This window comes from Girardinichthys multiradiatus, chromosome 11 (genome assembly GCF_021462225.1).
Source record: "Girardinichthys multiradiatus isolate DD_20200921_A chromosome 11, DD_fGirMul_XY1, whole genome shotgun sequence".
NCBI classification, from domain to species: Eukaryota; Metazoa; Chordata; class Actinopteri; order Cyprinodontiformes; family Goodeidae; genus Girardinichthys; species Girardinichthys multiradiatus.
Window position 1 is genome coordinate 20,089,203 of NC_061804.1, and position 14,545 is coordinate 20,103,747.

General features: G+C 40.0%; 1 protein-coding gene across 2 annotated transcripts; it reads right to left on the reverse strand.

Annotated features, from left to right (window-relative positions):
- Positions 1 to 7,912: 7,912 nt before the first annotated feature.
- LOC124876959 lies at positions 7,913 to 9,666 on the reverse strand. Of its 2 annotated transcripts, XM_047380029.1 has the most exons (5): positions 9,583 to 9,666; positions 9,380 to 9,442; positions 9,054 to 9,301; positions 8,668 to 8,827; positions 7,913 to 8,582 (listed from the first exon to the last, which is right to left on the reverse strand). In XM_047380029.1, exons 3-5 carry the CDS (start codon positions 9,293 to 9,295, stop codon positions 8,202 to 8,204), a joined length of 783 nt encoding a protein of 260 aa, XP_047235985.1. In that variant the 5' UTR covers positions 9,296 to 9,301; positions 9,380 to 9,442; positions 9,583 to 9,666; the 3' UTR covers positions 7,913 to 8,201. The 2 variants fall into 2 exon arrangements, 1 of the variants encoding a protein (XP_047235985.1); XR_007040415.1 differs by lacking the exon at positions 7,913 to 8,582 and having other exon boundaries at positions 8,827 to 8,961.
- Positions 9,667 to 14,545: the final 4,879 nt, after the last annotated feature.

Here is a 14,545-nt window from a genome sequence, read left to right on the forward strand (position 1 = left end):
TGTTTCCTGCTGTGCTTTTCCTATGTCATCCATTTCTGATGGCAATGGAAAAGGTCTTCCATGTACTATTTCAAATGGAGTGAGATCAGTTTGATTTGGAGTTATTCTCATCCATAATTTAACCAGAGATAGACATTCAGGCCATGGCCTCCCTGTTTCTTCCATTGTTTTCCTTAATCTATTTTTTATTGTTCCATTTGTTCGTTCAACCAGCCCAGCAGATTGTGGGTGGTAAGAACAATGATTTTTTAATTGAAACCCTAATTCTTTAGAGCACAGTTCTATTACATTATTTACAAAATGAGTTCCATTATCTGATCTTATGATTTGTGGGATACCATATTTAGGGAAGAAATGGGTCACTAAACTCTTCGCCACTGTGACGCATCACAGTGTTTGGCAGGGTACATTTCAACCCACTTCGAAAATGCATCTATAACCACTAAACAATATTTCTTTCCCCCTGACCATGATAACTCTATGAAATCCATGTGTATCGTGTGAAAAGGATGAATAGCTGCTGGGAACTGACCTCTTTTGGGTCTCATGTTTCCCTGTGGATTATGTTTGCAGCAGATAATACATGATCTACAAAAGTTTTTTGCATAGTCAGAAAAATTTATGGTATGGGAACGTAGATTTACTAAGTGTACCATCCCCCCGCTCGACACATGGGAAACCCCGTGTGTCGCATGGGCCGCCATCTTGTATAAATTCTTTGGTAATATTGGCTTATTTCCCAAATAATAAATGTCATCTTTCTTTATGGCCCCTCTATTCAGCCAAGATTTAACTTCTGCAGCTGGTGCAGATTGTTGTGAATCTTTCAGCACATCTGTATCTATAAATAGGAGATCTGACATTTTCAAAGTGAGGGGAAGTCTCGAAGCTATTTTAGCAGAAATATCAGCAAAGGTGTTCCCCTTTGTTTCCATGGTTTCCTCAGATTGATGCGCTTTACATTTACAAAGTGCTATCTTTGCAGGTAGCTGGATAGCTACCTAGATTTCTCCTTGCAAAACTGCAGTTTATCCCTGGAGGCTTTGTGCCCCGTCTGGTAGAGATGTTTCAAAACTGTTATGGTAGCTTCCTCACAGTGTTGTTGAGTCTCTGAAGCTATGTGAATATCATCTACATACAACAGGACTTGACTATGTTCAGGCACCTCACAGGTGCTCATAGAGTATCTTAAGGCTTGTGTATATACATGTGGGCTTTCACTGAAGCCTTGTGGTAGTCTGGTGTAAGTGTATTTTTTCCCTTTAAACTGAAAGCCAAATAAATGCTGTGACTCTTCATGCAGTGGTACTGTAAAGAAAGCATTGCTAAGATCTACCACTGAGAAATATTTTTTATCTGGAGTTAATGAATGCAGTAATGTATGTGGATTTGGGACGTCTGGAATCGCATGTCACACTATTTTATTTATCGGTCTAAGATCCTGAACCATCCTCCACTTTCCTGTGCTGGCTTTCTGCACTGGAAAGTTAGGTGTGTTGCATGTAGCATCAGGTGCTTCCCTTAATATTCCTGACTTCAACATGTCCTGTATTACTGGCTTAATACCCTCTTCAGCTTCTGGCTTTAAGGGGTACTGGCGAACTACTGGCAGTTCTTCAGATATTAATTTAACCTTATATGGTGGAAACCCCTTTATAAGTCCTACATCAGTCGATGTTCGGGACCACAGTTCAGGTGGGACAGCAGCTAAGGCAGGGTGCCTGTTGCTCTCTTTGCTTTCAGCTAGGCCCTGTATTTGTCACTTTGCCTCATCCAAATGTGTCTTTGGATGAACTTTGACTATCCACCCTAGAGTGAGTTTCCAGATTCCTGTGTTAGGATCTACTTTCCAGTCAGAGCTTGTTAATGCCTCATATCTCCCTCTTTCAGCACGCTGTATAAAGTTTTCTAATTCTTTCCACTGACCCCCCACAGGTTTAGTTAATGACAGATGAGGTGTACTGCCTTTAAACTGTTGAAGCTGTCTTCCTGGCAGTATGATTGAGGTGGATGATTTCCCTGTTTTGGGGTCAACATACAGGTGCTGTATGGTAACAGTCTGATTATTTTCTCTGGGAAAAACAGTATCATACTGATAATCTGGCCCTGCAGTATTTTTATATCTCATGGTCACATGGAGCTCAATATCTGGCATGTACTGTGCCCCCTGGGAGGTTTGTTTTTCTCTGGTTCTCCTCAGCAGTTCTCGAGTTGTTGGTGTGGGGCCTAGATCGAGGGACCAGTAATAATGTGGCTGTGAGAGTTCATTCAGGTCTAGGGCATCTTCTTCCACTACAGCTTTCATACCTGTTTCTGTTGATACTATATTTATATGCAACTTTTGCCTAAGATCTCTTCCCAACAGGTTTACTGGGCATTTTTGACTTATCAGAACGGGAGCCTGACAAGTAAGTTTTGTCTCCGGTTCTGTTATTGTTACTGGTGCACTTAGGTAATGTACCTCTGATGTGCCAGCTGCTGATCTAACATGCACTGCGGTGTTAGAATATTTTACTCCGGGTGGAGGTTTAGTTAGCACAGTTCTACATGCCCCTGTATCACACAAACAGCTATATACTTTGCCATTTATTATTATGTTTTTATATGGCAAATCTTGCGTCCTACTCAGTGCTATAAGTTCCAGTGCTGCTTGTATATCAACTTCTTTCATTTCACTACTGTTTCTCTCTGCTAGTGGGGGAGGAGGTGGGGGCTGTGGCTGTAATTGTCAATTCTGGGTAGAGTTGGGGTTATACACCCGCTTTTCATTACATTCTCTTGCAAAATGTCCTGGCTCATTGCAGATCCAGCAGTTTTCATCTCTTGCGCCAGGGTTTTGTAAAATTGTCCTACATTCTCTAGCATAATGCCCTATTTTTCCACACCTCAGACACACATTGCTCTGTGTGTAACTGTGCCGTGGCCCTCCTCCTCCTCCTCCGTGACCTCTAAATCCCCTCCGTCCTCTTTGCCCGCTTGCCCCTGAGCGATGCAAAGCCATTAAACTGTCTTGCATTCCAAACGTATCTGTCTTCCTATCTCTCTGTGTTTTATGAGCGTGCTGCGCATACTCTAAAGGTTGTGTAACAGTTCCTGTATTTTGATGAACCCAGTGTTTATCTATATACCGTCTGAGTTCAATTTTAAGGCCTTGCAAAAAGGCTCTCTTCAACTGTTGCTGATAGGCTCCTGCCTCTGCTTCATCATATGGTATAGCAGAGTTTGCTCTAAAAACACGTCTCACCCTATCCAAGAAATCTTGTGGGTCCTCTTCCTCCTTCTGTTTGCATTGTGAGATTTTACCATAATCTGCTGTCTGTATATAAACTCTTCGAATTCTTTCAAAGAGTAAGCGTAAGGCGTCCCTTAAATCTAGTGAATTATGTGCCAATATGTCACCATTATCATCGCATCCAGTGAAACCTCCTGCTACTCTGCACCAGCGATGACCAAACAGCTGGGTAAAACACTGGAGCATCTCTCTGCCATTAAGATGAAAGCTTCCTATGAGTTCTGTAATAGCTTCTAGAAATTCTTCCACGCCTTCTTGTATCGATGGGATACCTTTTAAAGCAGCAGTTCTGTCTTCCTGTGTCCATGGTCTATATACTAGAATAGTTGGCGGCTGTCGGTGATTAGCGTCACCTATATTTGGATTTGCTACCTCAACTAGAGGGAATGTGTCTCCCTCTAAATTTATTTCAGATGGATGAAATTTCTGTTCGTGAGCCATCAAGGCTTCGCCTGGGTACATGCTAGAAATTGTTTTCTTATCTTTACTCCTAGTTCGCACTCCTGTGTCCCACCAGGAATTAGGAGACCAGGACTCACTAGAAGAGCTCTGTTCTTCTGGTTTAAAAGGATTACTTCATTTTTCTTGCTTACTTATAGGAGTTGTAGGAACTGCTACAGCTCCTTCCATCTCTCCTCCAATTTGTTGTGCTCCAGCCTCCTGTCCTGCTTCCTGCACGGCAGGGGGCCGAACACCTCGCTGTCTGGATGCGACCACTGTTTCCTCATGTGGGCGCACCAAGACTGCAGCTGTCAGCTTCTCCTGTTGCTTCTCCTCCTTATTTCGCCTCTGCATGTTTCTTAACTTACTTTGTTCCAGCCATTTGTCTGAGAATTTATACTCAACCTTTCTCTGTTCCTTTTTAGTTGGTTTCTTGGTATTCAGTATTTCTAATTTTAAATCTCCTTGTAGTTTTAAGACATCGTTAATATTTAGTTTACCCAAGAAACCATGTTTTTTATTCCATCTGTGGCAGATCATACCTGCTCCTTTTACATAATTCTCCATAAACTTTACATCTCCTTCTAAGTTAATTAGTTTACTTTGTTTCTTCCCCATTATGTTTAATTTTAGTTCACAATACTATAAATGTCCCAAATAGAAATTCACTGGCATGAAATTCAAGGAGAGGACATTAACACGCCCTTCTACTGCGACTAATTCACAGCGGTGTTAATTTTCTGGGATTAAACCAGACCTTTATCTCCAAGAATCACCAATACGTCTTTCTATTCTGGGCAAAAGAAAACACAAGACCAGCAGAATCCTACTAAGATTCTTCCAAAATGCTTAGTCTTCCAAACACACAAAACAGCACAGTCACACAGTTAGTATTTTAACATATTTATGTCCCTTCAGCAATATGTATGGTCGACCTAGCTTAGTTTATGAGCTCTCTTTATTATTCAACACTTAATTTCATTCCCTTCCGGCGGAATGTTACCAACCAAATTATCCAGTTCACTTTACGACGCCTAGTCGTTTTTAATCTCTTTACGGCGAGATAACTAGCTAAATTTATCACTATTTCTTTGCGGCGAAATAAAACCTTTCCAATGCAGTGTCCTTGCTTCGACACACTACCAAACGACTTTAAAGTACTTTTCTTCTTTCATTTATATAGCGCTTACTCTTATCTCATGTATTGTATTTTAAAACTATCTCACCTCGGAGTTGACTTCTAGGTGACTCTGTCGGACCTCCAGAGTCACCCGGTGCCGAGCAAGAAAATAATCCACCGGCCAGATGCGAACGTCACACACCGGGACTTTCAGCCACCAGGCCTAGATGCGGCTGTGCGGCAGCGCTTAACTCGACGTCAGGCTGTTCCCGGAGATCCGCCAGTCACTGCAAAGAAAGATAAAATCAGTTTAGTTCTTATAATATCCGGCTCGAAGGACCAAATTAATGATAGGTATTATTTAGTCAACTCAGAGGTAAGGAACGACATAGAGTCAGTTATACTTGCGGCAAGGGCAGGTCACACTCTGCAGTGCAAAACTACAAAGTATTAACACTCCTCCCTCTTTATTTATACATGCTTGGTCACACACAGGTTCAAACAACATTCAAGGTGTGTGTGTGTGTGTGTGTGTATGTGTGGGTGTGTGTGTGTGTGTGTGTGTGTGTGTGTGTGTGTGTGTGTGTGTGAAAGGTTAGGGTTCATGTGTCTTGATTTTAGAGAAAGGAGTGAGGATTGGTGCCAGTCCCTAGATGTTGCTGATAATAGCATAACTCACCCTTCTCTCTTATCTCTTTGTCTATGGCATGTGGGGGAAGAAAGCACTTAGAGCAGACACAAGTGATAAACAATATAAAAAGTCATAAAAACCCTAACAAAGAAGAATGGCTTAAAATCCGTCTGACCACTGTGCAGGACTTGTATATGTCGTTCCCAAGACGAATTGATGCTGTATTGGCCGCAAAAGGAGGCCCTACACCATACTAATAAATTATTGTGGTCTAAAACCAGGTGTTTCAATTTCATTGTTCAACACCTGTACATAAGCACGTTAAAACACATACTTTCTGTTGTTACTTTTAACGTTTGGGGACTCTCAGTGTCTTACACGGTTTTTCTAGTAGTGGTAAGGGGTCGCTAGCTTAGCGTAAGCTTTAGCTCCACCATGGCTACCCGTTCTGCTGTTTCTCTCCGAGTCTCCTCCTCTCTCCTGCTCTCTGTGTCAGATGTTCAGTTACTCCTCTGCCTCCTTTAGTGATAATGGTACGTGTAACAAATGTAGCATTTTTGTAGCTTTGGAGGCGAGGGTGTCGGAATTGGAGGCCCAGCTACGAGGTGTTGAAAAACCAGCAGATAGCCGAGGCCCCCTAGCCAGCACGGAGCCACCGCGGGCTGCTCCCCGTAGCAGTCCTTCAGCAGAGCCCGCGCAGCCGGGGCCTCAGGTCGGCTTTGTGACGGTATGTAGAAACATAGTCCTAGATCCCAGTCCACAGGTCACCACCAACCCATCTGCGTTTCTAACAGATTTTCCCCGCTCAACGACACACCCGCTGAGAAGCCATCTCTGGTAATTGGCAGCTACATTGTCAGAAACGTGGCACTAGAGACACCAGCGACCATAGTCAAATGTCTGCCAGGGGCCAGAACGGGCAACATAAAATCCTACCTGAAACTGCTGGCTAAGGATAAACATAAATACAGTAAGATTGTTATTCACGCTGGCGGTATTTCTCCTATTTTAGCTTTCCTTCATTGGCTCCCTGTTAAATCCAGAATATAATTTAAAATTCTCCTCCTCACATATAAAGCCGTAAATGATCTAGCTTCATCATATATCAGAGATCAGATTGTTCCATATGTTCCTAACAGAGCACTTCGTTCTCAGACTGCAGGTTTACTGGTGGTTCCTAGAGTCTCTAGAAGTAGAATGGGAGGCAGATCCTTTAGTTATCAGGCTCCTCTCCTGTGGAACCAGCTCCCAATTTTGGTCCGTGAGGCAGACACCCTGTCTACTTTTAAGGCTAGGCTTAAAACTTTCCTTTTTGATAAAGCTTATCAAAAAGGATTAGCTTTAGAGTGGCTTAGGTTATCCTAAGCCACTCTAAAAAATAGTTTTTTTTTTAGAAATAAAAACAGTTTCTTTGGTTTTCATATGAAACCTATATTTCATATGTAGATACCTTCTAAAAATATATTTATGCAGTAGTTAACCTCAGGTTAGTATCTTTACAATTGTAATTGTCCAGACCACTAGGGAGAGTCGACAACCAAATCATATGGGACCAGACCCTCAGTAAAGACCTTAAAGGGATTGCCCAGAAGAAACTTAGAGAGAAGAAAGAAATTGTACATTTTCCTTCATGTTGTTTTTAACTGGTCATAATATTTTACAATATTATAGAACAGCTTATTTACATCAGTAATTGTAGTGACCGACTTCCCCTAGTGATCTGGTGCACTTCTGTTTTGTTCAGATTTTTTTAAATTGCTCTTGTTTTTGCTATTTGCAAGATTATTCACACATAGACACTGTTCGAAAGAAGGCCCAGCAGAGACTGTACTTCCTGAGGCAACTCAAGAAGTTCAACCTTCCACAGGAGCTGCTGGTCATCTTTTACACTGCCATCATTCAGTCTGTCCTGTCTTCATCCATCTCAGTGTGGTTTGGCTCATCCACCAAACAGGACAGGTCCAGACTGCAACAAATAATCAGGTCTGCAGAGAGAATAATCAGGGCTGACCTTCCCTCCATCCAGGACTTATACAGATCTAGGGTCAGGAAAAGAGCTGCTAAAATCTCTGCAGACCCCACACACCCTGCACATAAACTGTTCAGAGCTTTACCTTCAGGCCGCCGCTACAGAGCACTGTTTACTAAAACCAGCCGCCACAGAGACAGTTTCTTCCCCCAGGCTGTTTCTCTGTTGAACATTCAATAAAGTACAGAACAACAGCATACAGATGTTGCAAATGCACATTTGTATTATATATGTGTATATTGTACATTGTAAATATGTATATTTTGTAATGCAAAAACAAAACAAAAGAGCAAAGTGTACCGCAGTCAAATTCTTTGTTTGTATGCACGTACTTGGCAATAAAGCTGATTCTGATTCTGATTCTGATTCTGATTATTCCTTTTACTTCTGTCTATTTTTTCTGATTGCAGCATTTTTCTGTCATATCGTTTTTTGTGTTCATGTGTTTTCAAGTTTGCATCGTTCATGTGTTTGCAGTTTTCATAGTATGTGGCACATTTAGCCGTTTGCTACAAATTCGCACCTGTCGGCCACCGTAACTAAGTTTGCTGAAAGAGCAAAAACAAATCCTTCCCAAAACCAAAGTTTACATTTAATTGAGCTTTGCCATTAGTGTTCTACTGTATTGGATTAGATATGCAATCTACCACCTGATTGTATTTAGTATGTGTCAGATTTTCTAACATGATCAGATGATCACATTCTCAGGCTGAAGAGAGAGGCTCAATAATGTGAAGCAAAGTAAAATCGAGTAATCAACTCTTGAGGACCAAGATGCACCAGAGTAACGACAGATCTCCACATTGCCAACTTGATCCACAGCCACCAGCTGCACATCAGGTGAGCAGCAGGAAGCTACATAAGGCACTAGAGTCACATTCTCATTGCCAGCTGCCATGCTGATGTTTAAAGCGCCGCTGCCTTCTCTGAGACTGACTCTGTCCACACCCGTCCCGTTTACTCCATCGGTCACCTGGACAGAGAGGTCCCACATGGACTGCTTGCAGTTTTTAGGGCAGTCAGAGTTCAGGCTGAGCAGTTTACACACTGGCGGAGTGAAATCAGTAACCTGTGGTAGAGTGACAGCAAAGTTACATTAATATTTGTCCTCAATGACATTTTAAAATGCGTAAAAAACAAAAATAACGCATTACTGTTGGAAGGACAGTTAGATGCAGCACAGCGTAGTCAGAGTCTGCACCTGATGGAGCCAGAGCCTCAATAGTTAGAGTGATGACAGTACCAGATGGGGTGTTAGGAGGTGCCGTGATGTTCACTGTACCATTAGCACTACCTCCAGCATCCAGGAATAAACTGGGTGGGTAATATAAAGTAAAGCTTAGGTCATTGGTAGCTTGCATGGTGAAACTTCCACCTTCACCTGTTGTCATCACAGAAAAATAATCTGATCTTGGTGTTCCTGGCTCCAACACTATATCTAACTTATCCTACAAAAAATACAAAAGGCACATTTAAAACACAAGTACAGTTAAACAAATTTATATAAAAAACTTAAAAATGTTACTTCTTATTTACTTACAACAGCAACATTGAGAGCAGGGCTCTCAGGCTGGTGGTGGACTGCCTTTGGAAGATCCCTGAAGATGCTCTAGAGATACTATTGTCGTTTTGCCCCTTCACAAGTACAACAAACTCAACTGATGGGATCCTGTCAAAGTGGACAACATATTCCCCTCCACCCAGAGCCTCCACAGTGCTGTTAACCTGACCTGAACCTGCAGATTCAACCAGAGTGACCTCAGTCACCGTGGCGACTGGCATTTCCACCTTCAAAGAAAACTCTTTTAGGTTATACACATATAGATCCAGTTACTTTTGCATATAACCAAACTGTGTTTTTATTACCGGCTCCAAATGGACCCTCTGACTCCTCAATGAAATCAAAGAGGAAGTCAATTGGGCTCTCTCCTGCAAATGCAGAAAATTCAATGAAAGGAAGCTGACCGAAGCAAAGCCTACACACCGAACTGGCTCTACTTTTACAGTCTCTTTAACCACAGATGTAATCATTAGGTACTTTAAGTAACATTTAACAATCAAAGTCTTACCTAGAACCTTCAGACCGTAGGCAGTTTTTGACACTATTGCTATTTTCCAAACTCCCACTAATGTCAGTAGCTTCAAAGTTCGAAGGTTTCCAACCATCTGGGATGAAATGATTGAAGATCCTGTTGTTTTGACATTAGTGTGAACCACACCTAAAAAAATAGAAACTGGTTGAAGCAGCAATTGAAGTTTGTACAACCAGCAGACTGAAATTTTTGCGTTTACTAATTTTATGTTTATTTTATTAAAGCAACTAAGCTGCAACTATGTTTCTTTTATTAAAGTGGGCTATGTTTTATTTAAATTTTATACACATATAAGGACTTAAAAGACCCGCGTAGTTGCGTTTCATTTATTTTTAAGTAGGCCTATACATGCCCACTGCTTTTGAATTCTATTGTTATAACAGGTAACAAAACAACAACAAAAATAATACAAATTTAAAAGTTTATTTGCTGTGTTATCTTTTGCGGCTCCAGACTATTTTTCTTTGGTGGAAGGGGGAGCAAAACGGCTCTTTTGGTAATAAAGGCCCCTGAACTACTGGAAAAATTGGAACCCTGCGTAAAATGAATTTATTGAGCAACTGCTTTTAAGCAACAAAACCAATGCACATTAAACAGGTTAAAAGGACACAGACCTGAGGGATCGATGAGCGTAAAATCAACATAGCTTCCAGTGATGTAAATTGTCAAGTTTCTCACTGACTCATCAACTGAAAAGGTAAAATATTGATCTTTTCCAGGGTTCCTGGTCGCTTGGAGAAGGGTTACCTGAAAATAATGAATGTGACTGGGCAGGTGAAATCTTTAAAAGTAAGAAAGCAAACTAAATAACAACCTGTTTTCATACCAGAGAGGAGCTGGTGGATTCAGTAAGAATGTCGATGGCCTCAAGCAGCTGACTTTTAGAGACTTCAACAGTCTGACCTCCTGAAGCCTGAGCTAGGTCTCTGTACATCTGACCATCTAATCTGACCATCAGAGGGTTTTGCTGTTGGCTGCCATCTGCTGGACTTTGATGGTGGATCCCAAGTACATTAGTTGTCATGAAGTTCACCTAAACAACATGAGTTAATCAATAAACCTCAAGATATTAAAATGTATGAGTCAACTTTCCATCCATCCATCCATCCATCCATCCATCCATCCATCCATCCATCCATCCATTCATTTCAATTTGGTCATAGCAACGCATGGACTAAAATTTTGCAAAATGACCTCCAGCAGGCCACAAATGTGCATGTGTCTGCACAAACGGTTAGAAACCGACTCCATGAGGATGATATGAGGGCCCGACGTCCACAAATGGAGGTTGTGCTCACAGCCCAACACCGTGCAGGACGCTTGGCATTGACCTTTTAAAAAGAGATTGCATATATGTTTCTCCCTGGTCTTAAAGAGTCATAAAAAGTCTTAAGATTTTGTTATCTCTAAAGGCTGTACATTTTTACATCATTTATCTTACATGTCATTTAGTTACAGTACAGACCAAAAGTTTGGACATAGCTTCTCATTCAAAGAGTTTTCTTTATTTTCATGATTATGAATATTGTAGCTTCACACTGAAGGCATCAAAACTATGAATTAACACATGTGGAATTATATACTGAACAAAAAAGTGTGAAACAACTGAAAATATGTCTTATATTCTAGGTTCTTCAAAGTAGCCACCTTTTGCTTTCATTACTTCTACTCACACTCTTGGCATTTATAGTGATGAAAATAAAGACAACTTTTTGAATGAGAAGGTGTGTCCAAACATTTTGGTCTGTACTGTATATATATATATGTATATATATATATATATATATATATATATATATATATATATATATATATATATATATATATATATATACACTGCTCAGAAAAATAAAGGGAACACTCAAATAACATCCTAGATCTGAACGAATGAAATATTCTAATATTCTCATTGAATACTTTGTTCTGTACAAAGTTGAATGTGCTGACAACAAAATCAGGTCAAACTGAATTTTTCTAGATGAATTTGGTTTTATTTCTTGTTTTTTGTTTGATAAATTATAAACTAAAAGGTTATTTATTTATTAATGTGTTTTGCATAGTTTGTGCATGGAGTAGCTGTGTGCTTGGTTGTGTGTGGGGTCATAACCACCACTACATGCCATAACCACACCAAAGAGTGATTTAATGTTTCAGAGGTCCTGTACTGGTTTGTACCGCATGGCCCATTTCTTTGGAGATCTGACCGGACTATCGGCACTGAGCTCCTGCTGCCAGTCATCACAGTGAACGTTAAACACAAGTGATTTCTAACAGTTTATGCTAGTATTATTTTAATGTATTGTGTCATTTGTTCATGTAAGTCGATTTGACATTACAGGTGATATTAAAGTTAACCTGAATGAATGGACGATTTTATGTAATCTTACTGTATCGCTGGAGAGTTTGATTGAGAATAAATACGCTTTTAAATATTCATTTTTGATGAAGAAATATGTTATATGTGTTTTTAAAAGTATAGTTATAATTCAGCTAGCATTATAATTCGTGATTCCAGGTACAGCTGAAGAGAAATACACTTTCAAATGCAAGCAAATCTCAGTAAAGAAGTGAAAAGTTTGAAAGAGTTTGTTTTAGGCATTTAAGTAGAAATATTTTAATATGTTCTGCAAATTAAGACAAATGGAAAATAAAAATAAAAGACTTTTTTTTACACTGATATTAAGCAAGATGTTTTTTTTGTTGTTTTTGTTTTTTTAGGGACAAAGGAGCAGACGGGCCAGTTTATTAAGCTCAGGGGTGAGAATGAGCACATTTTTACTGGAGCTAAAAACTCAGCCACCGTGGCTTGGAGGTACAATAACAACATTCTTTGCAGTCAGTTTCTGTCCAGTTTCAAAAACTCCTATGTTTCTAACTTTCATAAATATCCATCCTGTGATTAACATACTTCTTTTGGTTTTCCCTCTTTCCTTTTGTTTGTTTAGGACAGTTCTGGAGAAGATGGTCCAACAGGGGAAGGTCACCCCCTTGCAGGCCACACAAAAGTGGGACAATATGAAAGAGAAATATAAAGTATGTTCAGAACTTCTCATGTCACACACAAATAAAAAATATTTCTAAAAGTGCTATATAAGAAATAATATTAATTTTGTTCAGATAGTTTCTTAAAGTTTTAAGCTGTTCTAATAAATTTCAATATTGTTTTTGTCACCAATGTATTTTATTTCCATTTGACCTAACAATACATTAACTTCATTTAGAATGTGGAAAAAAACAACACTCAAACAGATCAAGATTACAAGACAAAAGGCATACAATAAAACTATGTACAAATATTTACAATGGCGACAGCAGGATCAACCTGAGTGACCGGTTCGTGGAAAAACCTCTTGAACAGAACAAAGAGGCAGATTTCTTTCTGAACAGAAAGTCTCTGGTGATGTGGCTAAATCTCTCACAAGGTCAGAGACTTGGATGGGATGCTGCAATTGAGACCTGTGGTTTGTCTTTCTGGATGGTGAGCGAAGCATCACACAGGTGGTCTGCAGATGTTTGTGATGCCTCTTTCATCCATCAGGTTTAAAGGGCTGGCTGGACCACATCACTAAGATGTAATCAGAAATATGCAAAATTAGAAGATGGTGCTCACAAAATATGACAATTAGTTATACCCCTTAAACATTAATCACATCTATAATATTATACTTGCCTGCATACAGTAGTCATGTTCTGGTGGTGTGTATATATATATATATATATATATTCCAAGTAAATCAAACGTCTGTGAAATCAAACTGTCCACTTAGGAAACAACAGTGATTGACAATCAATTTCACAGATGTTGTTCAAATGGAAAAGACAACAGGGAGAAATCTTTGGTGATTAGCAAGACACACTCAATAAAGGAGTGGTTCTGCAGGTGGGGACCACAGACCACTTTTCGGTACCTATGCTTTCTGGCTGATGTTTTGGTCACTTTTGAATGTTGGTGGTGCTTTCACACTCGTGGTAGCATGAGACGGACTCTACAACCCACATAAGTGGCTCAGGTAGTGAAGCTCATCCAGGATGGCACATCAATGCGAGCTGTGGCAAGAAGGGTTTGCTGTGTCTGTCAGCGTAGTGTCCAGAGCCTGGAGGCGCTACCAGGAGACAGGCCAGTACACCAGGAGACGTGGAGGAGGTCGTAGGAGGACAACAACCCAGCAGCAGGACCGGTACCTCCGCCTTTGTACAAGGAGGAACAGGAGGAGCACTGCCAGAGCCCTGCAAAATGACCTCCAGCAGGCCACAAATGTGCATGTGTCTGCACAAACGGTTAGAAACTGACTCCACGAGGATGATATGAAGGCCTGACCTCCACAAATGGGGGTTGTGCTCACAGCCCAACACCGTGCAGGACGCTTGGCATTGACTTTTTTAAAAGAGATTGCATATATGTTTCTCCCTGGTCTTAAAGAGTCATAAAAAGTCTTAAGATTTTGTTATCTCTAAAGGCTGTACATTTTTACATCATATCTCTTACATGTCATTTAGTTATAGTACAGACCAAAAGTTTGGACATAGCTTCTCATTCAAAGAGTTTTCTTTATTTTCATGACTATGAATATTGTAGCTTCACACTGAAGGGATCAAAACTATGAATTAACACATGTGGAATTATATACTGAACAAAAATTGTGAAACAACTGAAAATATGTCTTATATTCTAGGTTCTTCAAAGTAGCCACCTTTTGCTTTCATTACTTCTACTCACACTCTTGGCATTTATAGTGATGAAAATAAAGACAACTTTTTGAATGAGAAGGTGTGTCCAAACTTTTGGTCTGTACTGTATATATATATATATATATATATATATATATATATATATATATATATATATATATACACTGCTCAAAAAAATAAAGGGAACACTCAAATAACATCCTAGATCTGAATGAATGAAATATTCTCATTGAATACTTTGTTCTGTACA